This window comes from Callospermophilus lateralis, chromosome 1 (genome assembly GCF_048772815.1).
Source record: "Callospermophilus lateralis isolate mCalLat2 chromosome 1, mCalLat2.hap1, whole genome shotgun sequence".
NCBI classification, from domain to species: domain Eukaryota; kingdom Metazoa; phylum Chordata; class Mammalia; order Rodentia; family Sciuridae; genus Callospermophilus; species Callospermophilus lateralis.
Window position 1 is genome coordinate 195,560,779 of NC_135305.1, and position 26,870 is coordinate 195,587,648.

At 42.5% G+C, this 26,870-nt stretch overlaps 1 protein-coding gene across 1 annotated transcript in view; it reads right to left on the reverse strand.

The window, feature by feature from the left end:
* The window catches only part of Osbpl10 (oxysterol binding protein like 10), a 265,907-nt gene that overhangs the window by 166,783 nt on the left and 72,254 nt on the right, over nucleotides 1-26,870 (reverse strand). The window contains exons 2-3 of the mRNA XM_076843146.1: nucleotides 8,185-8,360; nucleotides 5,257-5,336 (exon numbers count right to left, since the gene is read on the reverse strand). Of these exons, the coding sequence (XP_076699261.1) occupies nucleotides 5,257-5,336; nucleotides 8,185-8,360 (256 nt within the window). The remainder of the gene's footprint in view (nucleotides 1-5,256; nucleotides 5,337-8,184; nucleotides 8,361-26,870) is intronic.

The window sequence follows — 26,870 nt, forward strand, 5'->3', positions numbered from 1 at the left end:
ACTGAAAAGGGATACTTCAGACAACTCACACACTTCCATATGTGGAAGGAAAAAAGATTGATTGATTTTCATATATATATATATATATGAAATACTGAAACTTCAAAAAATATTGAAGACACAGTAAATTTAAAAAATCCCACTGGTTGATTAGGATTAAAGACAATGAAATGAAAATCCTCAAAAATCTGAATGTTCTTCTGAAGTTCTATGGTTGTGTGACTTTTGTTCCCTTTGCCACACCTTCACAGGTCAGAAAGCAAGTTGAAAATAGCTCTGTATTCATACATTTATCTAGCTTTCCTCCCCACCCCCCAAATATCGACTTTGGTTAATTTTGAATGACCCCAAGTTCTAGGATGAGACCACTTGAGAGTGATGGGGCCTCTCTGAAAACAGGCACATAACCACAAATGGATCAGTGAGCAAACTTGCATTCCTGGAAGAGTCTGTCATTGCACAAGGGCAGCCGAGAACCTGAACTTCCAAGAAGTAGCCTTGCTGAAAAAAAAAATCCGTGTGTGTCCCCAAGTCCCCAGCGCCTCGGAACACTCCAGATCAGCGACAGCTTTTGCCTGCACTCCCTCGTGTGAGCCTACAACCTATGAGACAGAAGAGAGCTGTTGTCAACCATTTTCAAAGACAAGGAGACAATGTCAGAATACATAACACAACTGACAGAGCGAGGATTAAGAGGTCTTCTCACTCCAAATCCCATGATATTTCTTCTAAATCAACAGCATAAGTCAGAACACAGGCATAATCAGAGGACCCTGCTTAAAATTCATTAGAACCTGCCGAAAACACCTTGTGTGAAGAGCTTACACATCAACACAGACACCCAAAAAACAGCATAAAAAGCCAATGTTACTTTTGAGTAGTATCATTGAAGAAAAATTTGGAATCAGAATCAACTTAAGACTGGCAAAGGGTCCCTCTGATTAGGTATTCATCTGAGCCATCCTAACAGATCTTTCGCCTCCAGGATATAAGAACATATGGGGTCATGGGTGGGAGAAGATATGGACCTTTCTAACCAGCTGCCAAGCTAGGATGGGAGATGGGGGAGAGGTAGTATTAAGTATCTTGCACTCTGGCCCCTGCTTAGTGTTATCCACATTGTGACTTCAAGCCCATCATTTAAGCTCAGCTGGCCTCATCTTCAAACTCAGCAAAAGGAGGCAACACTACCTACCTCACAGGACCACAGTGGCGAGCAATACCATCGTAGATGCAGCTCCCAAATACAATGTAATCACTCCCTTTACTTCTGCCAACAGGCCAGCTCCTGTCCCACCCTCAGTGTTCAAGTTACCCACTCTGTCCTGGAAGTTTCCTAACCCCACCCACTTCACTGTCACTACCATTAGGATGCTAGATGAAAGTGACAGGACACCAACTCCTGCACTGGATACTTCCAGAGTCACCCACACATTAAATTCTAAGGATGCCCTCATGGCTCTCAAGACTCTCCTTAGCCAATGCAAAGCTCCATGCTGTTTTAATTTTTATACTGCATTAAAAAAAAAAAAAAAAAACAGAATATTTTGGGAGTGGGCTTAGCTCAACAGCAGAGCACCTGCCTAGCATGCACAAGGCCTTGGATTCGACCCCTAGCCCCACCAAAAAATAAAATTGTAAAAGCCAGGACGTTTTGTTTTGTTCATGTTTTCAGAGAAAGTCAGTTTTCTATTCCTCCTAGCAGACTTGTCTCAAAACCTGGCAACTGCAGCTCAAACACTAGAAGCCACAGGATAAACCCATTGACATTGAAAAAAAAGACTGGCAGTTTCTCTTTAGAAGCAGAAGTTCTCCTAATGGGACCCCACCACCCAGGGAGAGAAGCACATGGCAGCCTAAGCAGCATCTGTGAGGTCAGAGCAAGAGCAGGAAAACAGAAGGTCCAAGTTCTAGGCTCTGCACAGCCTCCTTCATGTGCACGTCACAGAGAGCTGGACTAGACAGCCAGACCTTGAAATTCCAAGTACCAACATTTATTTCTTAAGGCCAGGAACTGATTTAGCGTTATCTACTTTTAATTTTTTCAGGAAACAAATAGTAGCACCGGTTTTAAAAAAAAAAAAAAAGTCAACTACTGATAAATGCAATTGCATGAATGAAATTCAGAGCATTTTTTTGTACATGAAAGTAGTCTGAAAAGCCATGCAATTCTACCTCTAGAGCATTCTAGAAAAAGCAAAACTACAGCCAAGAAGTCAGTCAGTGGTGGTAATGGCTGAGTGTTTAGAGCATTGAGGAGTGACCATAACTAGTTAATGAAGGACATTTTGGGAATGGTGGAATTGGGATTATAGTGGTTACATAACTGTATGCATGTGTTAAAAAATGCTAAATTTTGAGAGTGTATTTTATCGTGCAAGTATTGTATCTATCTGAAATTTAAAAATGACTGATCAATATTTTATATCTTTTGCACTGAATATTTTTTAATCCTCTAATTTTCCAATTCCTGAAAAAGTAGTCTTGTATGAAATACAGGTGGCTTTGGGAACAAAGCCTCCTTTTTCTCATTTCACTTCTGGATTGAGGAAACCCTCACCAGGGAGTAACAGGTATGTTTCAGACCACTGGACCAGTCTTTCTCAGATCCCGAGTTCTGGCTATCCTACAATGCTCACCAAAATGAGCTGGAACGACATGCCTAGTGTTTGTTCCAGAGAACATCCCAGTTTTAAATGAAAAGTCTTTAGAAGAAATTACTAGGACAGTATTGTCTATACTGTACTGGGGAAGAATCTGATCAGCCTAGAGAAAATGAAGAAACAAAAGATGACTTAGTATGTATTCCTAATTACCAGGATAATTAAGCAGTGATCCTACAGTTAGCTGGGTGTCAAACTAAGACCAAATTCATTTTTCACTACTAATTTCCCAGAAGCAGCTTTGACTATCTCCAGTTCAAGTTAGGAATCCTAAAAGCCTAAACATCCAAATTGTTATTTGTTTCTATTATTAAATCAATTAGAACTCCTGAGACTGACCAGAATATATTAGGAAATCACGTTCTCCTCCAGAGAATCTTTAAATTCTTTTCTTCATTGTCACTACCATTAGGATACTGTCACTTTTCCATCTCTTCAGTGATTCATTAAAATAGCAACACACTTAAAGCTAGTTCCCCTACACCTCACTTCTTACTCTCAAAGCAAATTTCAGAAGCATCAATGATTTAAACATGATTAAACTATAAATTCTCCAAGAAAACTCTCAAGAACATTTTCTAATTTTGGGAAAAGTCCTTACTAGCCATAACGCAAAACCAAAAGCCCCAAACAAAAATATTCATAAACTTGACCGTAAAAATTAAGTGCTCTAGCCAGGTGTGGTAGCATACGCCTGTAATCCCAATGGCTTGGGTGATGGAGGCAGAAGGATTGCAAGTTCAAGGCCAGCTCAGGAACTTAGCCCGAGGCCCTAAGCAACTTAGACCCCATCTCAAAATTAAAAAAAAAAAAAAAAAAAAAGGGCTGGGTTGTGGCTCACCGATTAAGCACCACTGGGTTCAATCTCTGTTAAAGAGTTTTTTAAAATGCTTGAACTTGCCAAAAAAAAAAAAAAAAAGAGAGAGAGAGAGAGAGCTTACTGAAAATACCAGCAACCTAGTAGAAAATACAGGTGACACATATGATATGTCAAGATCACTGTAATGTTTTGAGCAACCAATAAAAAAAAATTAAAAAAAAGAAAATACAGGTGACAAGCAAAAACAAATGTTCCTCCTAAACAGAGCTTCTGCAAATGGAGAAAATGAACAATATAAAAAACAAGAATATAAACTGGCAGCTCATAAAAAACACATGGCTGGGAGTGTAGCTCTGCTGTAAGGCCCGTATCTAGCATGCATGAGGCCCCAGGTTCAAATCTCTAGCACCAAAATGGTGAATGCCCAATGAACTTTGAAGACCTACTCAGCCCCAGGCACAATTTTAGAAATGAAAGTGAAAATGGGGTATCTACTTTTGATCTGTGAGAATATCAAAAAAGTTAATTCCCCAAGATTAATGAGGGGGAAACAAACTTCAGAATTGGTGAGAGTATACTTTTTAGAAGACAATTTAGCAATATCTATGAAAATTCAAGTGTGATCCTATGATTATGCTGATAGAAATTCATCCTGCAGATACACTACCTAGAAGAACAAAAATATATGTGTAATGAAGATGTTACAACATTAGGTATAACCAAAAGGAAACAAGCCTAAGTGTCCATAATACTACAGCACTAATATGTATTCCTCAGAGAACACTCCAGCTATCCTAATGAGATGGAAGCTGATCCGTAGGTCTAACATGGAAAGAGTTCCAACATAGGAGTAAAAAGAACTAAAACAAAACCAGTATGCATTGTATGATTCCATTCAGTTTGATGCAGACGCAGGCATTAGAAACACACACCAATCCATACTAACAAATGGCTAAATTTACTAGAATGACCACAGAGACAAGAGTAATTACTTCTAATAATATTTGGCAATAGGTTGGGTAAGACCTTTTTATTTTGTCTCATCTTATGAAAGATATATAAAAGAAAACTGCTTGGGGCATGTATAAAATTCAGAAAAAGACAGTAACTGGATACAATCACTAAATTTGGACTAGTTATATAAAAAGGGTAGTCCTAAGTATTAATTTTAACAAGTATTTATTACTCTGGATAAGTGTTTTGCAATGATTTCCTGTATTTCGTGATTAGACATCCTCTGCAATAATCCACGAAAATACCCACACATCTGACACATACTTTCACAAGATCCTGAGAAAATATATCTTGCTTGGATGCCAAATTACCCAAGAGCAATTTTATACACTCAGAATGAAGAAGCTCCTTGCACAGAACATAATCCATTTGAGGTCTCGGTTTTATTTAAGGTTCAGTAACAACAACTAGTCTTCATGAACTGTAAATCTGACTACTGTCTCCACAATGAAATCATCCACTCGAGCTTCTCAATGGGCCAATTAACAGCTGCCTAAATTGACAACAGGAGCGATAAAAGTATCTTTCCAGAATCAGTGCCCATAGCATCTGCATGCTTCTGTAGTCTACCTACAAGAAAATTCTATTTATTTTTACCCTGACTTTCAAATTTAGATATGGCAGGACAAATATGAATTCTTTTATTGTGGATAACTTTAAAGGTAACATGAAAAATATCTCCCCTGAAGAAAACAAACAGGACTGAAAGTAGCCACCCAAGTGGCTCAGAAGCCCCCCTCCCAACCCATGGTTACTTACCTTTGAATTTGTTTCCATGTGGTATTTGGCACAAGCTCGAAGCTGAGTCACCCAGAACTGCTTTTCTTTTGCATCAGCAGCTAAAATGGATAAACAGATAAAGCAATGTGTGCAGAGATCACCCAACTTGTTTCTACACCTACTTAAGAGCATCCCCCAGCCCTCTGGGGGCCTGGCGAGTGAGGGGGAAGAAGGAGAAAGCAGAGGAAAGCAACTTCGAATCAGTGTTCTCCAGTGTTTTTGCAATGATTTCCTGTATTTTCACGATTAGACGACCTCTGCCATAATCCTTGAAAATACCCACATATCTGACACATACTTTCACAAGATCCTGAGAAAATATATCTTGCTTGGATGCCAAATAAGGTGAACTTACACCAAGAACCAAGCCACACCAAATCACCACAGAAAATTCGCATTTGGATTATACTGAAAATGTAATCTGAAATATCTGTTATAAGAATAGGTTTGCCAATTTTTCAACCTCCTCCTAAGTCCCTTCTACTTTTAAAAAGAAGCAGGGAAGGAGATGTGTGATTATTTGTAAGTGACTATGTGATGAGCATTAAAGTATAATTCTTCAGGGCCTTTTGTGATCCCAAGTTGCACTATGGAGTCAGAATCATTTGCAAAATGGGCACTAGGTTAAATTACTATTATAACATGTGTTCAAGGATTCATATGATTGGACAGAACAAGACACCAGATGAGATCCTCAAATTTCTCTCAGACATTAATGGGCAATTCAACTGCATATCCTTCCAGCTATACCCCCATCTCAAATAATATATATAATTATTCTTAAGTGTCATGGGTGTGAGTTCTAATAAAAATTAAGTCAATTTGACAGCAAATATTAACTGCATAAATATTGTTTATGATCAAATTATTAACTTCATAGTTATTGACCATGCCAAAAAAAAGATTCTTGGAAATTACACTCATTTACAAAAATGGGTCTGAGCAGCATTTGTCTACCAAACCAGACTTGAGGTTAAACTTTCAGGTGAAGTAATCCAGAATTACAAAAATGGGAAATTCTTTGGCCACAAGTCATGGTGATGCGTTTAGTCTGGAGGCCTATGTCACACATGATAAAAAGAATGAGACCAGGTGAAACTAACTCCCAAAGACATAGGAGGTACTGACGGAGGCTTACCATTGAAAATATTCTCAAAAGCTCACAACACTGTCCTCCCATTTTGCTGCAGGTGGAAGAAATGTGAAGTGAAAAAACGGACAGCTAGCTCCTTCCGGGATGGGCCCAGGATAAGCCATAAACATGCAGAAGTTTATCCTGCCCCTTTTTGTAGTTAAGTTTTAGACAAAATTTAGTGCTCTGTGACTATTCCATGCAGATAATAAAACTTTTACGTTTGCTATTAAAATCGCCCTTTAAAAAAAAGGTAGAGTTTAATAATCCACAGAATATTAGCAACTCAATGGCAAAATGAGATGGCTCAATTGTCGAGTTACTTGGATTTCTCTTTTGTATGGATTTGTGTCATTCTATAAACCACAGGCGGGGTGGGGGAAGTGCCATTAAGTTTTTCACCTGATATTGTTTCTGCTCTGACAATTTATTAAGCAATAAACGGCAAAGCGAAGCCAAGGACCATATAAATCTAGCCAGCTGGAATGCACGCTGCATGAATCTCCAAAGAGCATGAATCTTAGCACGCCCCGCCCCCCCCCCAAAAAAAAAAAAAAAAAAGCTTTCTTCAACTACAGGCATTTTTATTTCATAGGCTTTTGGATTGTTTTATAGATCCTGAAATAGGATTTATATAGAGATAATAAAGAAACATTAGCTTATTTCATCTCTTGGGTAGTAAAGCCTAGAAGTGGAAAAGTGAAAACTAGACCAAGAGGTAGTGAGACCAGGCTGGCTTTGCAGAGGTGACAACCTGTCATGGTCAAGGACAGATAAGAGGCTGTTTCTTGGTACTTGGCTCATATTTTCGTGAAGAAAAAATATTACTTTAAAAGGCAGACTTATCAGCTGCCCCGTATCTGATACATCCGACCCTTCCTTGGGCCTTAATAAATCCCACACGAGTGCGTGCATGTGCACGCACCCATGTGTTAGTTTTCTTTTAATAAAAAAGACAAAGCAGAAATCCAGACAGGAGAATCATGGCAATGCAACCCTAACAGAATCCTGGTAGAAAGGCCGGGCAATCAAATTACACTACTGCAATCAAGTCTGGCATTTCGGCGATGAATGTGCCTCCAAGCAGAGCTGGACTCCCTGGACAGTCGTTCCTGAGGTTGCCCAGCAAACATCCGTCTTCAGGAGGCGAAGAGCAGGCGAAAAAGCACACAGAGGGAAATTAAATTAACACCAGCAGGCTCCACTGCTACCATGGATTGAATAGAACTTGAATAAAGGGCTCCTTACCAAAAAAGTTCAGGAGAAACTTTGGGAGGATGATACTCTAGCCCTTGAAAGGCTGGGTTTGGGGCTAGGGTTGTGGCTCAGGGGTAGAGCGCTTGCCTAGCATGCGTGGGGTACTGGGTTCATCCTCAGCACTGCATATAAGTGAAAAAATAAAGGTCCAGTCAACAAATTAAAAAAAAAAAAAAGTTTTGTACTCATAACACAACCCAGAGAGGGCACTAGAGTGAAGATGTGTACTATGGGGGCAAAAAAAAAAAAAATAGACATTGAGCAAATACCAAGTCTTCAGCAATCCTAAGCCTCTGCCACCTCTGTAAACACCAACTCTCCTCTGTCCTCAATTCCTCAGTTAATTAAAACAAGCAATTCCTAAGGTCAGCTCCACCTCCCTAGCCCAGGGATAAGAAGGGCAGTAACTGTCAGAGTCCTCCAAACCCAGTAAATCATTAAAGGTGATTAAATAGAGCCATCACCATGACAACTATAAAGTAACCCACAAAGCCTGAAAAGTCACTAGAAGCACGTACCTCTCAGTTTATACATCTCTCCATTAGCAGAGTACACGACCAGCATGTGGGGAGCCTCATCGCTCAGGGACACGATGGCTCCGGATAGAGACAGGGCTCCCCGAGGCTTCTGGTGTTTGCTTTGTTCATTTACAAAATACTGCAGGACGCCAGCCTCAAAATCCAGCACAAAGTACCTGCAAAGAAACCACGGTGCATCATTTTTCTCTTCCAGTCTATTCTACACAGCACGCAGTGGGGCGGTGGGGTAAGGGGAGTACAATCCTGAAGTTGACATCAATGCTCCAAACCCATGAAGTTGCAGACCAGAAAGTTCCTCAAAGGGCCCCACAGAAGTCAAATGGCAGAGAACCCTGGATTCTCATGTCAGAATGGACCCTGTAAAAGGGCCCCAGTGGATCAGGTCCATTCAAAACATGGTACAACTCCCACAGCTTCACCTGCTGCCACGGATACCACATTAAACCTCAGAATGGCAAAGACTAGCAGCAGCATTGCAGCACAGCCTCACAACATGCTCCACGTGACTTCACAGGAACAGCTGGAATCCAGAAGGCCCCAAGAGCAGTGTTTTCACACCCGGGAAGCAGCAGCAAGCGGGGCCTCCACTTCTAACCAGCAGTGAGTGTATCAGGAGGAACCAGAGTACCTGGCATCATCCATCAGGGAACTGGAGGGACTTCTGCAAACACCTGGACATACTTCAGGCCCTCCCATATATATCTTTTAACAAAGAAGGGCTGAACATCCATAGTAAGAGACAGGGAACTGAAAATTGCCAAGTCATACATCAAATCTTTGAAGCCCAACATCTGACTTGATGATTATTCTCTCAAACCAGGTGTGATGGCACACACACTGTGATCCCGGTGGCTCGGGAACCTGAGGCAGGATGATCACAAGTTCAAAGCCAGCCTCAGCAACTTAGCAAGACCCCGAGCAACTCAGAAAGACCTCCTCTCTAATAAAAAACAGCTGGTGATGTGGCTCAGGGGTTAAGTGCCCTTAAGTTCAATCTCTGGTACCAACATTTTTTTAAGAAGGATTATTCTCTCAAGCCGTCACCTGCTAAGTAGTAAGACAACTTCCCCTTCTCCACCAAGATGGAAATGCCTTCAACTGGCACTCAAATCCTTCCTGCAGCCTAGAGACCAAGCACAGTGCCCCCTGGCTTTTCTTCCTCTCCCCTTCTGCTCCAACCACACTGGGCTTCCCTTCCCTCCTTCCCCCAAGACCTTTGCATATGCAGTTCTGCCCGTCGGAAGCAGTTACTCAAAGTGTAGTCGACAAATTTTGCTGGTCCACACAGACACTAGTGCACAACAGCTTTTTGAAACTTTCCTGCATGTGGCTCCCCCACCCCCATTCGGTATGATCAGTTAAACTCGTCTCTGACTAGTGGAGATGTCAAACACATGGTGCTACTTATTAGTCACTAGTCGCAGGCATTCACGATACCTACGGGAGGAGGCCCTTCACCACAGGCAGGCTGAGAAACACCTGCCCAGAAAGTACTTCCCCTTCCTACAGTATGTTCCCTCCCTTTTCTTGCCATGCTAACTTTGAGCAGATCAGACATCCCTCTTCATAGCACCCTGAAATTCTGGTTGTGGAAGTCTACCTTTGTGTCGAAATGATTCAATGTCTAGCATCTGTGTCCCCACCCCAGTGCCCAGCACAGTACCTGGCATCACTACACTCCATTACTTTTGGTTAAAGAAATGAACAACTTCCTGAATTCCACATGTACTGAATACCTGGGCCATACAGTGACCTCAGAGACACCACAAAAGTATTTCACATTTGAAGAACACTTGGTGACACAGGCCAGATCCTTTACCACACTACTAACTTGGGTAGTTCTCAGTTTCAATATCAGATTGCACTGTATTCCTTTTGACCACATCCCATCTTTGCAAGATGTTTCGGCAGACGCTGCAATAGAGAAACATTGGGGGCTGGGGGTGTAACTCAGTGGTAGAACTTGCACCTCATATGCATGAAGCCTTGGACTCCTCAACATGAAAAGAAAATTAATGTAGAAGGAGTTATGTCCAATATAATTCCAAGGTTTGAGCAGCCATGCAGTGTCCACAAGTGCACACATCCCCTTGGTAAGTAACTGTAGCTAAGAAAATAGTTTTCCTCCAATGTTTTTCAAAGGACTACCAAGTTAGTACAAAACAACTCCATCCAAATGTATGCCTTAACTACTTCACAAATAAGATTTATGGTGAGATTTCTTTTTAACCTAGAAACATGGCTAAGAAAGTTTACAAACTTCCTGCCTTGTTTATTTTGATCATGACCTAGAAGACTGTCTCTAATGTACAGATGCCCAAAGATGCAAAGAAACTTGAAATCCAAGCCCAGTTCATCTGCATCCAAATTCAGGGCTTGGCCTACTTCGGCAATTGCAGATGCTCCCTTATCTCCCAAGTACCTCTCCAGCCTCTACTTGTGTACTGTATTCCCCTAACCTTCCTGCTCCAACACAGCCAGTAACACCAAATGCCTCTGCTGCCAGGCACAGGGGCTCTTCCTCACCCTCCTGCTCCCATGGAACAAGGGGCAGCCACCTCCTGAGCACATGAGCACCCAGTCCTCAATCCTCCAAAACTTCTCATCTTTAAGAAGTCTTCCAATTGTAATTATTTTTAATATTCTGGATGACCTGGCCAAGACTATTTCACTTCTCTCCTTCCCTCCCATCTCTCATGTCACTATAATAAAGACACTTCTGGTTCTCATGATCAACACGTATAAATCAAGACATAAAAATGTATCATAAACTGGGACTATTAAAAAGTGATCCCTAGCCCAACAGTAGCCTCATCACCCTGGAGCTTGTCAGAAATGGAAGCCGAGGCCACACCCAAAACCCCGTTCAATCACAAATGCTGGGGGAGGAGCCCAGGAAGCTGTGCTTTCCAAAGCTTCCAGGCCATTCTGATGCAGGTAAAGTTTGAGAAGCACTGGCTAAAAAACGACCATCACCAAATCCCTTTTTCTTCTTGCGGTAGACATAGACGAAGTGTTCCAGAACAGGGTTTGAGCTTTAGCTAACAGAATGCAAGCAGAGGCAATGCAGGGCTGGCTCATAAAAATCTCAGTTCCAGGTTCATGCCTTTCTACTTGAAATTTGCTTCTACTCTTCAACATGAGGGTGAAGACCAACTCCAAAGATAGATGAACCAGGTTAACTTCTGAGCTGCCAACGGTCAGCTAACATGCCTCTCTAGGAGGAGATGCTTTCAAGTTGACCTATAGTTAATGTCACCAGGAGTGTGGCTATGTAGACAAGTCACACCATCACCGACAGTCCTTAAAGGCGCAGGAACTTTGGCACACAGTCTCCCCCCACACGGGGGGCGGGGGGGGGGGGGAAGACACACAGCATTCCAATGAATGAGTACTGCTCTCACGCTGGGGGAAGTAGAACAGAAGGGGATGTGTGTTCAAGGAACAGGCAGAACCGACTTGCTCTCGACTACCTCGATTTCTCTGTGCATTGTGCCACTAATTGCAATGAAGAGAAGACAATCTCTCTACTTTCTCCTACCAATCCCGCCATGGGAGCCTGGCAGCTAACCAAGCACATCCTGCACAAACAAGCAACTACATTTGCAAAGGATATCATTCAAAAGCTGCTTTGAAGAAATTAATTGAATGCTTTATTTTTTCAGAAAGGATGGCAGAATAACCAATTGGATGTCATTGTGCAGGATTTGGGGACATATTAATGATTTTTCATATTACCCATTTCAAACTGGCATCTTAATTCCAACCTCCTGCCTCAGATGTGGGGAGGGACCATTTCCACTACTTCCTAAAAATAGTTTAAATGCAAATGCACAAATCTGAGTCGTGCATCCTAAGGAAGGTCATCAATAATGTACTGCTAAGGACACTTAAAATTTCATTATATTTGGAAAAGAGCATGGGGTCCTGTCTGATTAAGAACCACAACACACTACACAAAGTGCTCTCTCAGCACAGCCTTTGAAAGTTCTGTCAGCTCCAGGCAGACAGGTAAGAATTGCCTAGACGGCATTCAAAAGAGCAATTCCTGTTGGTCTGCATCCCCTGGGAGGAAACAAATTAAGTTTGGCTCCCCACCGGGTCACAGCTCTGTCTGCTTCCTGCCAGTTGGAGCCTGCAGCTATATCTAAAAATCACAGCTTTCATTCTAAATAGGAAAGTTAACCATATTTCTGGATTAGGCTTCATTAAGCCAAGTAAAACTGCTAGATAAAATCCTGAAACAATCTTAAAGTCTTTCCCTTCTAGAGGGAAGAACAAGGCAAACCTAACTTCCAGGTTCTGTTAGCTTTTTAACTTAGCATCTTTGCACTGTAGTGTGCAACTTGACTCCTATGTAGGTGACCTTAATTGTGTACAGAGTTTGTTATGTGAAATGAAAAGTCAAATAACATGCTGCATAAGAAAGAGGGGAGGAGTCAAACCCATGAATAAAGTGTCAGTTTGGCTCTACAAAGTCCCCCAAAGGCTCAGATGTTGAGGGCCTGATCCCCAGCTGGTGATGCTATGGGAAGGTAAAGGGAATGTTAGGAGGTGGGGTCTAGCTGGAAGAGGTATATTTGGTCCCCAGCCCCTAGCTCTCCTTCTCTGCTTCCTGGCTTTCATGAGGCAAATGGCTTTCTTCTGCCACAATATATCCCACCTTGATATCCCACCTTGCCATAGCCTGAGAGCAAGGGAATCAACTGGCTACAGACAAACTTCTGAAAGTATGACCCAAAATAAAATCTTTTCTCCTTTGAGTTGTTTTTCCTCAGGTATTTGTTACAGTAACCCAAAACTAATACAGAAAGCCACTTTAATCCTTATCAAGCCAGTTTCTTGATGGCACTCCTACCCAATCCCAAGCTGGGAGCTTTGACGGGGAAGGACACTTCCTGAGAAGGGCTCAAGAAAAGCTATTGAGTAACTAATATCCTTGAACCAATTCTGTTCCTTTGCAAAGAAAAGGAAGTACACACACGCACTCACATAAACTCACAATATGTGCCCTCTCACTGGAACCCACAAACAAGTACCTATACATGCTCATGCTAGCACACACAAACTAGCTCTTGCACACTCATGCATCCACTCACACTCACTCGCACATGCGTTGGCTCACCAACTCCCACAGAGCATAGCACCTACTCCTGGTTGCTTTACGGTCTGGCATCTCTCAAGGGTCATCTGTCTACACCAGTGGCCTTGCTATTCCCCCCTCCCCCTTGAATTTGCATGACAAGTTTCATTGCAGAAGTGAACACTGGGCCCTTTTACTTTGCAGTGTGTGTGTGTGGGGGGGGGGGTGGCCAGGGCCAACAGCTGCCCACCAAACCCCAGGTTCCCTAGCACTCATCTACGAGCAGATATTTCTAGCACTGCCACCACCATCCCCCAAACACCAGGAGAGAGGGTCCAACGCACTCCAGAGAAACGTCAAGGAGAAGGATGTGCGTGGCGGCGGGCCAGCTGCTCATTAATGCTGACAGGCAGAAGTTACAGCCAAAATACAGGAAAATTACAGAGTAAAACAAGCAGGGGGAGGAAAAAAAAAAAAACCTTCCTTTGAAGAGGAATTCTGTTTGACAGGCTGGTCTTCACACAAAGTGAAATCATTCCATCTAAATTTAAAAGTGAAAATTAAAACAAGAGTAAAGAGAAGAAGTAGTAAAGTCGTAGGCTTGTCCTCGGTGTCTGATCAGACTGCCTCTCGGCCACACTGCTGTTCTTACCAAGAGGGTTCCCCAGACTCCTAGTCCTCATGAGGACCAGGCCCTCACCTCACCAGATGCCAGGGCCAATCTACTAAGCCCTGGATGGGCCAGGCCCAGGACCCCCACATGAAAGAGGATGTCTATCAAGTTCCTGGTTGGCAACAGCCTGGTGGCATGTGGTGACCCCTGCTGCACCTGCTTTGCCTTAGCCAGGGACCCCATCTCAGAAGCAACTGCCCCAAACATCTGGACTGCATGAACAGGGCCTGTGCTCAGATGTCCACACCCCACCTTGCTCTGACCAATGGCAACTGTGACCTTGCTCTTCAGCTTATGACCCCTGTCTAGGTGAGGCTATTTACTGCCTAACTCTTCCAGATCCCAGTCCACATCCCCTTCAGCATTCCCCCCGGCACAGAGCTAGGGGGAGTTGGTCTTTCCAGCAGAGCACACACCGGTAGCTTGCCAATTCCCTCTGCCCAGAGATACAGCATCACTTCTCAGATCAAGAAGCACCAAGTTTCTAAAGCTTCTAATCCACTGTTCACAGAAAATAAAACGGGGGAAGAAATCAACAAAGAAGTACACTAAGTGAAGAGAGAGGACCCAAATTGTGGATTTGTTTTCCCATGTGTATCTTAAGCCTCCAAAATTAATACTATCTGTGGATGGTTGATGAAACTCTGATATTCATATGAAAATTAAAATTCTCCAAAAAGTGACCTCCTTGTAGAAGCCAGCTTCAATAAGAAGTGTCTACACATCCTCAGTGGGATCTTGATCCTGCCTCAATTATCACAACATACAAAAGCAGACTGCACCACCCCAAAAATGTGCCTATACCCAGGGAGAAGAGATTCATGCACACACACACACACCCAGGTCTTGTCAACTCAAGATGAGTTTGCACTCAAAACCCCGAGTTTCCAGCTTGAGAGAAAAGGATAAATCTTCCAGAATTTCCCTCATGATAACCAAACTTCCTGGAGAGGATGCTGGATCCTACAGCCAAAAGCTTCCAACAGTTCCAGGGTACAGCACCTGCAGGCAAACATCCCAGCCAAGCTGTCAAGTCTGGAATCCTCCCGACTCTCAAAATTTCTGGCAGTGGCTGGAGAAATGTGATGGCCTTCTCACATGTCTCCGCTGTCACTAGCATGCCCAAGATACCAGGAGATAGAGGGTCTAACACTCCAGAGGGCCCCACAACTCATCACCAAGCAGGGGATGAATTTACTCTGTTACTTAAGAATTACACAAGCTGGGCACGGTGGCACATGCCTGTAATCCCAGCAGCTAGGGAGGCTGAGGCAGGGGGACTGCAAGTTCAAAGCCAGCCTCAGCAACAGCAAGACGCTAAGCAACTCAGTGAAACCCCATCTCAAAAATAGAAAATGGGGCTGGGGATGAAGCTTAGTGGTCTAGTCCCCACAAGTTCAATCCCCAGTATCCAAAAAAAAAAAAAAAAAGTATCATATGAGACCATGTATGTCAAAATCACACTGTCATATAAAAAGACTAAGAATTATACAAGAACACAATCCATTCCTAAACATTCAGGCAGGTGGTATGACAAGTTCACAAGTTCAATCTCAAATAGATCATAAAACCTTGATACAGTATGTCCTGTCTGGTGAATGACCATTAATGCTCATCTTAAAACATCTTAAAGACATACAAAAACCATTAACAAAAACATTTGGTACTATTTACTGAGTGTTTTCTATGTGCCATGCACTGTGATGCCCACAAAAAGAATTCACGTGTGCTACACAGCATTCCTATAAAGTAAGTGTGATTATAACCCCTTCCTAACAGAGGGCTTCAAGCACAGAAAGGTTGATAACTCTGAAAGAGCTATAGTTGGGCCTATGTCGCAACCCAGCAGTCTGACTTTATAGTCTAGGACTCTAAACTATTCAGTTGAGACTAAAGTCTCAACTCAGGATCAAAAATAAAGCAAAGATATTTGCTTTACCGACAGAAATATAAATAGAAAATAAAATAATCATTCATTGAAAAGTACCTGGTATGTGAAAAAGACTTAATATTTAATATAAATTAACAGTTAATAACATAGCACATCACATTGTAGTTATATTGAATTATTATAGTTTATGTTCTATAATATATAATCGTGTTATTAAAGTTGTTTAACATTAACATTGGGAGAAAGTACTAAGGACTATTTTTTAGCCAATCATGGGCAGAGTATGACAGAACAAAATATTAAAAATGTTTCAAAATTAAAATTATAAAGCAAACAAGGTCCATAAATTCCTGACTCCCCACCCAGGCCTAGAGAATCTTTGTGGTCGAGATGGGGGGAAGAGGGGATAGGAATTTCACAAACTTTTACAAGTGATTCAGAAGCTCAGAAGCCCTCCAAAATACAAAAATCAGAGGCAAGATAAAAACTTGTTATTCACCACTCATGTTGCTTCTGATCTGCCAACTCTCAATTACTCATTCAACAAACACCTGAGCACCCCTGAGCCCATACAATACAGATTAATGTTAGCCTGTTAGTCGACCTCATTCTGTCTGCATATGAAAGAGCCAAAGCTCAGCTTTCCCAAGTCACCACACCTCAGATAGGTTTCTTGCTTCAGTCAGTTTGGAAGGTTTTTTTTTAGTTTGTTTTTTTAGAAAGATTTAAAGTGACAAAATCCAGCACGGAGTTCCCTCCCCATAGAATCATCACCTGGCATTATGCAATCAGTCTCCCACCTGACCACAGGGTCCCCAGGCACCCATAGATTGAGAGCTGCCATCCCCAGTGGTTGCTGCTTGAAAACCCCTGATAAGGCCCCCGCAGAGGCCCAAAAGAACTTTCAACATGAGCTTTGATGCACTGCACTTGGATTTAACCCATGATGAGTTTCAAAGACTAGGTTTTTAAAGACTAGAAGATTTAATACTGAAACTAAGAACTGGGCCCCTACGAGGATTAATAGTGCCTTGTCACCTTCTGAACTATTAACTCTTGGGTTCCTGGTGCCCATAGGTGAGCAGAGCATGGTACCCAGAGTACATCCTAAAGTATCAAGCTGTGTCTTCATGCTCACAAATCACATCATCGTTCTTGCCACCAAGAAGGACAGGAACTTACTTGAGGATCTCCGAGATGGGCCGAGTCCCAGTTCAAGCCTCTCTTTTACTTTAAGCTCAAAAAAAAAAAAAAAAAAAATCACATCCCTGAAACAGATCCTGCTACTGGCTAAAGCCTTGGGATAAAGGTGGGCGGGTGCCCCCAGCTATCACCCCTAAAGTCGAGCAAGATGGGAAGCTGTCCTGGGGAGGCCAGGAGAGTTAGCGCATCACGAACAGGCCCCATGGCTCAGCTTTTCCCCCACACATCCAGCAGAGTCGGGCTCTGGGTCACTGGAGTCAAGGTGTCTTGTTATTTTCTCCGAGGGGTGTCTCAGCAGCGAGGAAAGAGATGCCATTTGGTGGTCAGCAGGCAGGCTGTGGCCTGGAGCAGAGGTTTTTAAACTTAGGTGCATTAGTATCACTTGGGGGTTGTTAAGTGCTCGTGGGCCCCTCCATGAGCATTTCTGATTCAGGAGGTCTGAGTGCAGCACGAGAACTCGAGTTCCCTGTAAGGTCCCAGGTGATCCTGATGCTATTCATGGGCATGCACTGTGGAAACCACTTGTGCAAGAAACGTACAAGTTGTCAAAATCAAAATGGAGTCCCTTACGTCAACCCTAAAAAAAAATAAAAGTGAATAAAGACTAGAGGTTACAAAGGAAGGGGTTCTGCCCGTGACCGCCTGATGGTGGCTACCACAAAAGACTGCCAGAACCACAAGCGGGCACAGAGGCCACTGCAGCCTCTTACAAAAAGCACCTCTACAAGGACATCTGCCCAGCAACTGCTCAGCCTTGGACTAACACCACTCTTATTATTAATCACTGCAGCCAAGGATTACTGTTTCAGAACATCGGACGTAATCCTCACTTTGGCCTGTGAAACCTTCCCCTTGCCTCAACCTCCTTGAATACCCCCAAAGTTTACTATGGCATGGGTATTCTCCAGATGCCAGTATTCTTTGGAGAATCTCTGCTTGCTTCTTTATTTTTTTTTAGGTTGACACACTAATGCTCATTTTTGTGACCTCGGGAAAGTTACTTATCCACTCAGGGCCTTGATTTCCATGTCTGTAAAAGTGAAAAGCTAGCTAATTCTCTTTTGAAGACCCTTCATTCCCCAATCTCAGTTGCCTACAGGTGTGCCTGCTTATAAAACAAGAACTTCCAAATGTACCCATTATGTTCCTAAATGCAGACAGTAAATTGGATCTGATGATGATGCTTAGGTTGCATGAGATTAGCAGTGTAGTTAATTTACTACAAGACCAACAAGACAGGACTCCATATGAGAGGCTGTCTTTACTCTTTTTTTTGGGGGGGGGCGGGTAAATTATTTGGCAAGTGTGGTCAGTTGGACACAGGTTCTGCAATATAGTAAAGCACTCTGGAAAGTTTATTCATGTTATGGTGAAAGAGAAAAGAATCCACATAAGTTCAATAATTGCTTGGAAGTAGGTATCTCTAGTCCCATAATTAAGTTTTATTTGTAAAAATTCACTAATTTTTTAAAAAAATAATTCCCTGAGTACCTACTATGTGCCAGGTATCACATTAAGTGCTAAGGATATATGGGGTGGGGGTAAGGGGGACACACAATATTCACTAAAATAAAAGCCAAATTCTAGTTGTGTTAATGTGTCATGTAGAGTCAAGTCAATTAGTAGAATGGGACTTGGAGGGAGTTCCAAGGAGACGAACTGAGATCGGATGAATGAGGTAATGGAACAGAAGGAGAGAGGAGCAGAGACTTCCAGGTGAAGGAAACTGTGTGGAGAGGCCCTGAGGCTGGGTAAGGGGACAGTGTGACTGTAGCACAAAGGAAGGAGCATGCTTTCAGACACTGCTAGAGACACCAGGAAGGTAAAAGCAGGCAGACCAGCGAGGCACGGAGGGAGTTCGTCAAGAGCACTCCACTGAAGGGTATCAAGCAGAAGAGGGGGAGCTAGGCCCAGTTTGGAAAAGGAGAACCCCTGAGCTCCAGTGCAGGCCGAGGCTAGGAGAGAAGCCCGGTGGACACAGGAGAGCAGTGGTTCACTGCAGTTCAACACCATGGACTAAGGAGGCTAACCAAGCCTCTCCCCCGGAAATCAGCTACACAACTAGACAAAACTGCCCAAAGCAACCAGTTCAACACAGCGAAAACAGACCAAAGCCATAAAATGAGAATAGTTTATTCATGCAAACTCTTGAACTTTGGTAAGAATGGGCAGGGTCTGCAGTCACCAGGGCTGGGCTGTTCCCATCCCCTACCTGGCTATGTTAACTAGTAGTTCTACCAGGGCAGGCAGGTGGGAAGAACAGGCACTTAGAGGCCACCCAGGGAAAGAGCTCCTGTGGTTGGCAATGTTGCCACTGGAAGCCTCACTGGCCTGAGACTGCAGCCTGGTTTGGAGCAATCCACTCACTCGCCAGGGATCTAACTGGGAGCTCCCAAAGGGGAGGAAACTTCACATACCCAAGTTCTGCACTGGCTGAGCAGAAATGCAGCAAAACCTGCGCAGGCCCAAGCCACCCACACATCCTTGGCCAAGACAGCCTACACACAGAGGAGATTGCCAGAAAGACAAGGCCAAGCCAGGCATGAAAGCAGCCTGAGGTTCCAGACACACCAGCAGAACCAGGAAGCCTTGCTGGCCAAAGATACTGGAGCACAATCTCCACCAATCTTTGACTGAATGCCAGGCACACATACCTGAACATTCAGAGAACTCTCACAGTAAGACAAGCAATCCCACCAAAACACAGGCAAAAGATCCTTTCACCAAAGAAGATACATGAGTTCCTAATAAACACATGAAAATAGGAACATATTAGTCTTTAGGAAAATGCAAATTAAAAGCACAATAAGATACCATTCCCCAGCCACAGAATTGCCATAATAAAAAAGACTAACAGCAGCAAATGGGGAAGTGGGGAAACTAGGACCCTCCTGCATTGCTCGTAGGAACAGGCAATGTACAGCTGCTGGGGAAATGATAAACCCAACCCGAAACACAGCAATTCTGCTCCTGAGAATCTTCTAAACAGAAAACACAACCTGTCCACACCAAAGGCTTACATGCAAATGTTCAAAGCAGTATTCTTTTTTTATCTTTGTAGCAGAAAGATCAGAAACTTAATATTTTATTTGTTTGTTTGACATGTCAGTGTGCCCTACAAGATTTATCGCATAGATTTTTTTCTACTATTATTAGGGAATGTTAGATCTAGTTAATTTTTTTTGTTCTGACTGTTATACAAGACAGCTGAATGCATTTCAATTCATTGTATACAAATGGAGCACAACTTCTCATTTCTCTGGTTGTATGTGATGTAGACTCGCATCATTTGTGCAATCATACAAGTACCTAGGGTAATGATAGCCATCTCATTCCACCATCTTTCCTACCCACATGCCCCCTTCCCTTCCCTCTCTCCCCTTTGTTCAATCCAAAGTTCCCCCATTCTTCCCTATTGTGGATCAGCAACCACTAATCAGAGAAAACATTAGGCCTTTGGTTTTTTGAGATTCGCTTGCTTCTCTTAGCATGATATTCTCCAACTCCATCTATTTACTTGCAAGTGCCATAATTTTATTTCCTTTTAATGCTGAGTAATATTCCATTGTGTATATATACCACAGTTTCTTTATCCCTTCATCTACTGATGAGCATCTGGGTTGGTTCCACAGTTCAGCTATTGTGAATTGAGCTGCTCTAAACATTGATGTGGCTGCATCACTATAGTATGCAAAGCAGTATTATTGATTGTAGCCAGAAACTGGAAATAATTCAAATGTCCATCCACTGGCGACCAGATATGTGATCTGTGATTCCACACCATGGAATACCATTTAGCAATAAAAAGAACAAAATACTAGCACATGCTACAACAGGGATGAACTTCAAAAATATTATGCTGAGTGAAAGAAGCCAGATGCATAAGACTACACATTATTTGATTCCATTTATATGAAATGTCCAGAAAAGGGATACACAGAGACAAAAGGATCAGTGGTTGTCTGGGGCTAAGGGTGGAGTAGGATTAACTGCCAACTGCTTAGAGGGATTTGCGTGTGTGTTAGAAATGTTGTCAGACTGAACCATGGTGGTCTTCGTACAACTCTATAAACACACTAAAAATAACTGGATTGTATACTTAAGTGAATTTTATAGTGTGGAAATTATACCTTAATAAAAAGTGGTTAAAAAAAAAAAACCTTCCAGCAACCCTGGCAGTAATCTAGACCAGGGTGAGGATAACAGAGCTTCGCAGTTACAATGGTAGGACTTGAGAGAGCGGGCTGGGGAGGTAGCTCAGTGGTACAGTGCTGTCTCACATGCGTGAGGCCCTGGGTTCAGTTCCCCAGCACTGCTAAATAAATAAATACATGATGGGCCAGGAATTCAGTTTGGGAAGACCGCCTTTGAGGTATCCCTAAAACTTCCAGAGATGTTACTTAGCCATGGAGTGAGCAGATCTGGAACCCAGAGGTCTGAGCTGGAGGTGTAAATCTGAAGGTCAGGTGCAAGGTGATTGACACTGAGGCCACAGGCAGGGGGAGATAACAGGAAGGAGAGGGCCTGGGCCCCACACCTGAGGAACTCTAACAATAAACAGCCAAAGAGAAGAGGAAACAAGGCAGAGAAGCAGGCAGAAAGCCAGAAGCCCAGAAACAAAACATCTAAGAAAGGAAGAAGTGATTGGTCACGTCAAACACCAACAAAACGTTGGTAAAACGTCAGTGAGAACAGAAAGGTGCCCGTTTGTGACATACACTGATGCGTTTATTTCTAGATGATGGATCCTCATGAACCCCACTTTACTGTCTAGCAAACCAGTTCTGATGCAGTGAACTCAGGCACAAGGCTGAACATATTTTAATTTCCCAACATTTACTGCCCAAGTCCACCAGCTGTTTCCAAATAGCCACGTTCCATTTTTATGAGAGGTAGCAGTAACCTTAGTTGAAACCAGGATCCAAAACTCAGCTCTGCAACTTGTGGTCTGAAACTAGGTGTGGCAGAGACAGGCTGCTACCCTAGAAGATCTGTTTTCTCTTTTCTTTCATATTAAGAGAATGCTCGTTTTTAGTTGAGCATAACCTACTATGCCAGAATACATATCCTAACCCCCTTTTCCCCTAGATGGGGTAAACCAAGTTCCTGCTAATGAGGAGCTGTGATGTATTAGAACGCCCTCTCTCCTCCATCTGCTTTGTGAAAGATGGATATGATGGCCGGAATCCCATGAGTCCTCTCGTATACAGAAGGACATGCCACATTCTACAGACAGTGAGGCAGAAAGTTCAAAGGAGATTGGGTCTCTGATATCTGTGAAATCCCCAAGGCAGTCCCGTAAAGCTTATCTCTAAACTTCTTTCATGTGACAGAAAACCGAAGGCTGCACATTAGAATCATCTGGACACTTTTTACAAACTTCAATCCCAGCATGCACTGGGACCAATAAGCCAGAAACCTGAGGGGAGAAAACCAGGCACAAGTAGCTTTTTAATGATCCCCAGGTGTCTGCAACTGCAACCAACTGTGAGAACCAGTGGTTGACTATCTTCAATCAGTTCTAATACTCACAGCTAAACACAATTCCTGTCATACCAAACCATATGCAGGTGTGAACATCTTTAAACTAGGGAATTTTACACCCTTATGTTGCTCAAATTTATTTGTTTTGGGGGAGTTCATCCAGTTTTTTTTATAACAATATTTCATTTATTTCTTTTTTTCATTTTTTTTTTGTTGTTGTTGACGTATCTTTATCTTATTTATTTATATGTGGTGCTGAGAGTTGAACCCAGTGCCTCATACATGCTAGGCAAGTAATCTACCACTGAGTCACAACCCCAGCCATTTCTTTTTATTTTATTATTTGTTCTTTTTAGATATACATGACAGTGGAGTGTATGACATACATGCATAGAGTATAACTTATTCTAATTAGGATCCCATTCTTGTGCAGATAAGACATTTTTTAATGTTTATGACTTCCACAAATATTTAGTAGCCTACTGTATGTTAGATATTGAGCATATATTGGTACGTGTCTTAATTTCTACTCAAGCAACCTTCAGGTATATTGTCTAAAATTATATGAATGTGTTCAATCAACATAGACCCCAAACTAGCCAGGTGTGGGGGAACACGTCTGTAATCCCAGAGGCTCAGGAGGCTGAGGCAGGAGGATCATGAGTTCAAAGCCAGCTGCAGCAACTTAGCAAGGACTTAAGCAACTCAGTGAGACCCTATCTCTAAATAAAATTGACAAAAGGCCTGGGGATGTTGCTCAGTGGTTAAGTGCCCCTGAGTTCAATCCCCAATAGCAAAACAAAGGCCCAAACTATACAACTATACTTTAACCATAATGCAGTACCCAGGAGAAGCAGCATGATGAGGCAGAATCCTATCACCACTCTAGAGGAAAGTTAACAGCCCCTTACAAAGCACTCAGGAATTAATTGCTGAGAAGAACTCAGCATCGCTGCTGTATCCTAAACACACACAGCACCAGAAATGATGATTAGAATGTTCCACATTTCTTATTTATGATCATCAGGAACAATGTTACATTAATTTTAAGAAACTCACACTCTAATTATGGTACGACTGCAGCATGAATGAAGCATTCATCAGGGTCCATAAATCTGTCAAACACGGAGGCCCTTTAGAAACTCACGAGATGACAGTAAATACCTGCCGAGGATACAGCGTTACAGCCCCATTTTTTCAGATTACAAAGAAAAACAATAATTACTCCCCGAAAGACAGATTAAGATTTATCCTTTAGTGGATCAAATGTTCCAGGTTCTAAGCATAAAGATCTATAGGCCAAAGGCTGCACCCAGATGGAAACCACTGGCATTTGCTGCAAAGGGTGGCACTGTTTCTTTGCAAATCTACGAATCTGCATCACTGCTTCTGGTCCTGGACAAGGCACAGAATAGGCACACCTCAGGGAGATGCCACGCAGGACAGGGAGCTAAGGGAGCAGAGAGGGCCTGGGGAGGAAAAGAGGTTGGGCTCCCAGCCACAGAGACAGTCTGGGCCAGAGGACAAGGAGAGGGGCCTGTTCAAGGAGGGTCCTCTAACTGGGCCACCCAAGTCACTGTCATAGGATGATAAGCAGAAGCACCATTGGGGGGTCACCAGCTGGAACACTCTGGAAGGGCCAGCAGCTCCTGGAAGCCCCCTCCCCATTCAGCCCCTCACCACAGGCCTCAGGCAAGTGGAGTTAAGAAAGACTGAGGCCAGACCTTGGGAGGAAGGGAGGAAGGACAGAGGGTGAAGGGGCCCTGACTGCACTCCAGGCCTCAGGGCACCTCCCTCCACCAGGTGTCCTCACCTCCTAAGGAGGACAGGGGAGGGCTTGTGCATCTGTCACTCCACTCCCAGGTACAAAACTCAGGGCAAGGCAGCTAAACATAGAAAGGTAGTATAAAGGTGCATGCCAAAGGTAGAAAGATCCAGGTGTCAGAGGACAAGGATGCCACACAGGTGAGGAAAGCAGGGTGGAGCCATTTATACCACAAAGAGACCTAATGAAGAACAAAGAACAATAACCTAAAGCAAATCTTAAATGGCCCAGTGAACTTATGCAGGTTATTGAGACTGTGGAAAGAATGCAATTAGAACTACTGACTGAAAATAATGGGTTTGAAAAAGAAGAGTTTTGATCAAGGCACTGAATGGATTGGTAGAAGAGCAGAATGTGGTGGGAAGATGAACTGGTGAGCGGGCAGATTAACCAAGGCACTCTCAGAAGGCTTTGGAGCTGGATTTTAAAAATGGAAAAAAATCTGATAAAACGGAAGTGTCCACATCTCACAATAGTTCCAGAGATAGAAAGAAAAGAAAAACATAAAAAGAGAAAAGGAAAGATTTAAAGCACCTCTGGGTTCAATCTCCAGTGTGGAAAAGGGGTGAAGGCAGTAATATATTTTAGTACAATTTTAAAACAGCTTTTATGATCACTGACAAGGTGAAAAAGTGAATTTTTTTCATTTATTCTAATTTGTTATATATGACAGCAGAATGCAATTCAATTCATATTACACAAATAGAGCACAATTTAGAAAGTGAAATTTTTTTAAAAAAAATCATTTACTAGTATTTGTTCTTGTAGTCCTTGTTCTGGTAAAAGCTCTCTTGTTCTGCAGTCCTTCCTCTGGTAAAAGCTCCAACTCTTGGCCTTTTACAAGGCCTACCATGAAGAATTGTCATTATCATCTTTCCTATCCCCTGGTCTCTCCTCTTATCAAACCCACTGTTCCCTAAGATCTCTCTCACATTTTCTCGCTTCTCAGGCTGGTATTACTTAGAAGCCAAAGTCACCACAGTCAGCTACTCTAAGTAGCAATTATTTTTGCTTGATTGTTCCAATATAGATTTTTAAATATTATACTTCTGACATTTCACTGATTGCATTAATATTAAGAGATTTTTATTTAATTAACTTTATGGATGTTACGGGTACTGGGGAGGATCACTTTTTCTAATTGCTTCTGATTTCTTTTTCTTGCCTTAGTGCATAGTACAGAATGTTCTGATATACACGAAAGTGAGCAGGCAACTGTGCTATTCTTGTTTTAAATGAAAACATTCCAAAGAATTGTTTTCATCAATGTCAGCTATTTGTTTCAGAGAGCTATTCTTCATTATGGTAAGGAACCATTCATTTCTTTCTATATAACTTAGATTACTTTTACCTAACATGCATTGATTATATATATATTAGTGCAGTTTCTTGTAATATCACACACATGCTTGGCATGTGCACTGATAAATCCAACCTGCTTTTATCCACCTGCCCCCCCATACACCCTTTTCATTCTTTAGTAATCACTATACTATCCTCAAGTCAACTTCTTTTTAGTTTCCACACATGAGAAAGGACATGCAGTATGTTTCTTTCTGTCTGGCTTGGAAATATACATTTCTCATTTATAAGGATATATATCACATCTAGCCTCCCTTCTACCCTCTTCTGTCCTCCCTTCTCTCCCTGATCCCCAGGCCTCGTTCACTCCCCTATTAGTTCTTCTACATTCTGGTCATTTTTCCCACTTTGGTTTTCACATGAGTGCAAATACGTGATACTTGTCTTTCTGTGTCTGGCTCATTTTGCTTAACATAATGTCCACCATTCATTCATTTTTCTGCAAATGACAGGATTTCACTCTTCTTTAACACTCCATTGTGTGTATAGGCCATGTTTTCTTTGTCCAATCATCTGTCAAAGGGCACTCAGGCTGATTCCATATCTTGGCAATTATGCATTGTGGTATAATAAATGTGGGTATGCAGGTGTCTCGTTTGTATGCTAACTTCATTTCCTTTGGAGTGACAGCTGGATCATACGACAGTTCTATCTTCAGTTTTTTTGAGGAACCTCCATACTGTTTTCCATAGTGTGGATACACTTTCAAATCCAGTAGTCAACGCCGGAACTTTTCCTACTGATCTTCCACATCCATTCTCCATCACTTCTAATCTATTTCTCTCTATCAACACAACAAATTTTCTTTATTGTAAATGAGATCCCCCTGTACTCCTGATTAAACTCCTTAAATGGCTTCCCACTGCATTCAAGATGAAATCCAAAATCCTTAGATGAGCCTAAGGTCTTCATGATGTACTCAGCTGGCTTCCTGGGTCTCTTCTACCAACTTCTCATCCCTCTGCTCCTGACCCACTGGCATCTTCACATCCCTGAGGACTCCCCACATGCATTCACTCAGCAGATAACTCAGCATTCACCAAGTATTCTAGGAATCAGGAATACATCCATAGGAGAGGGGCAAACAATAAGGAGAACATCAGGGAAAGTAGAAAAAATAATAATGATGACGATCACATGGCTA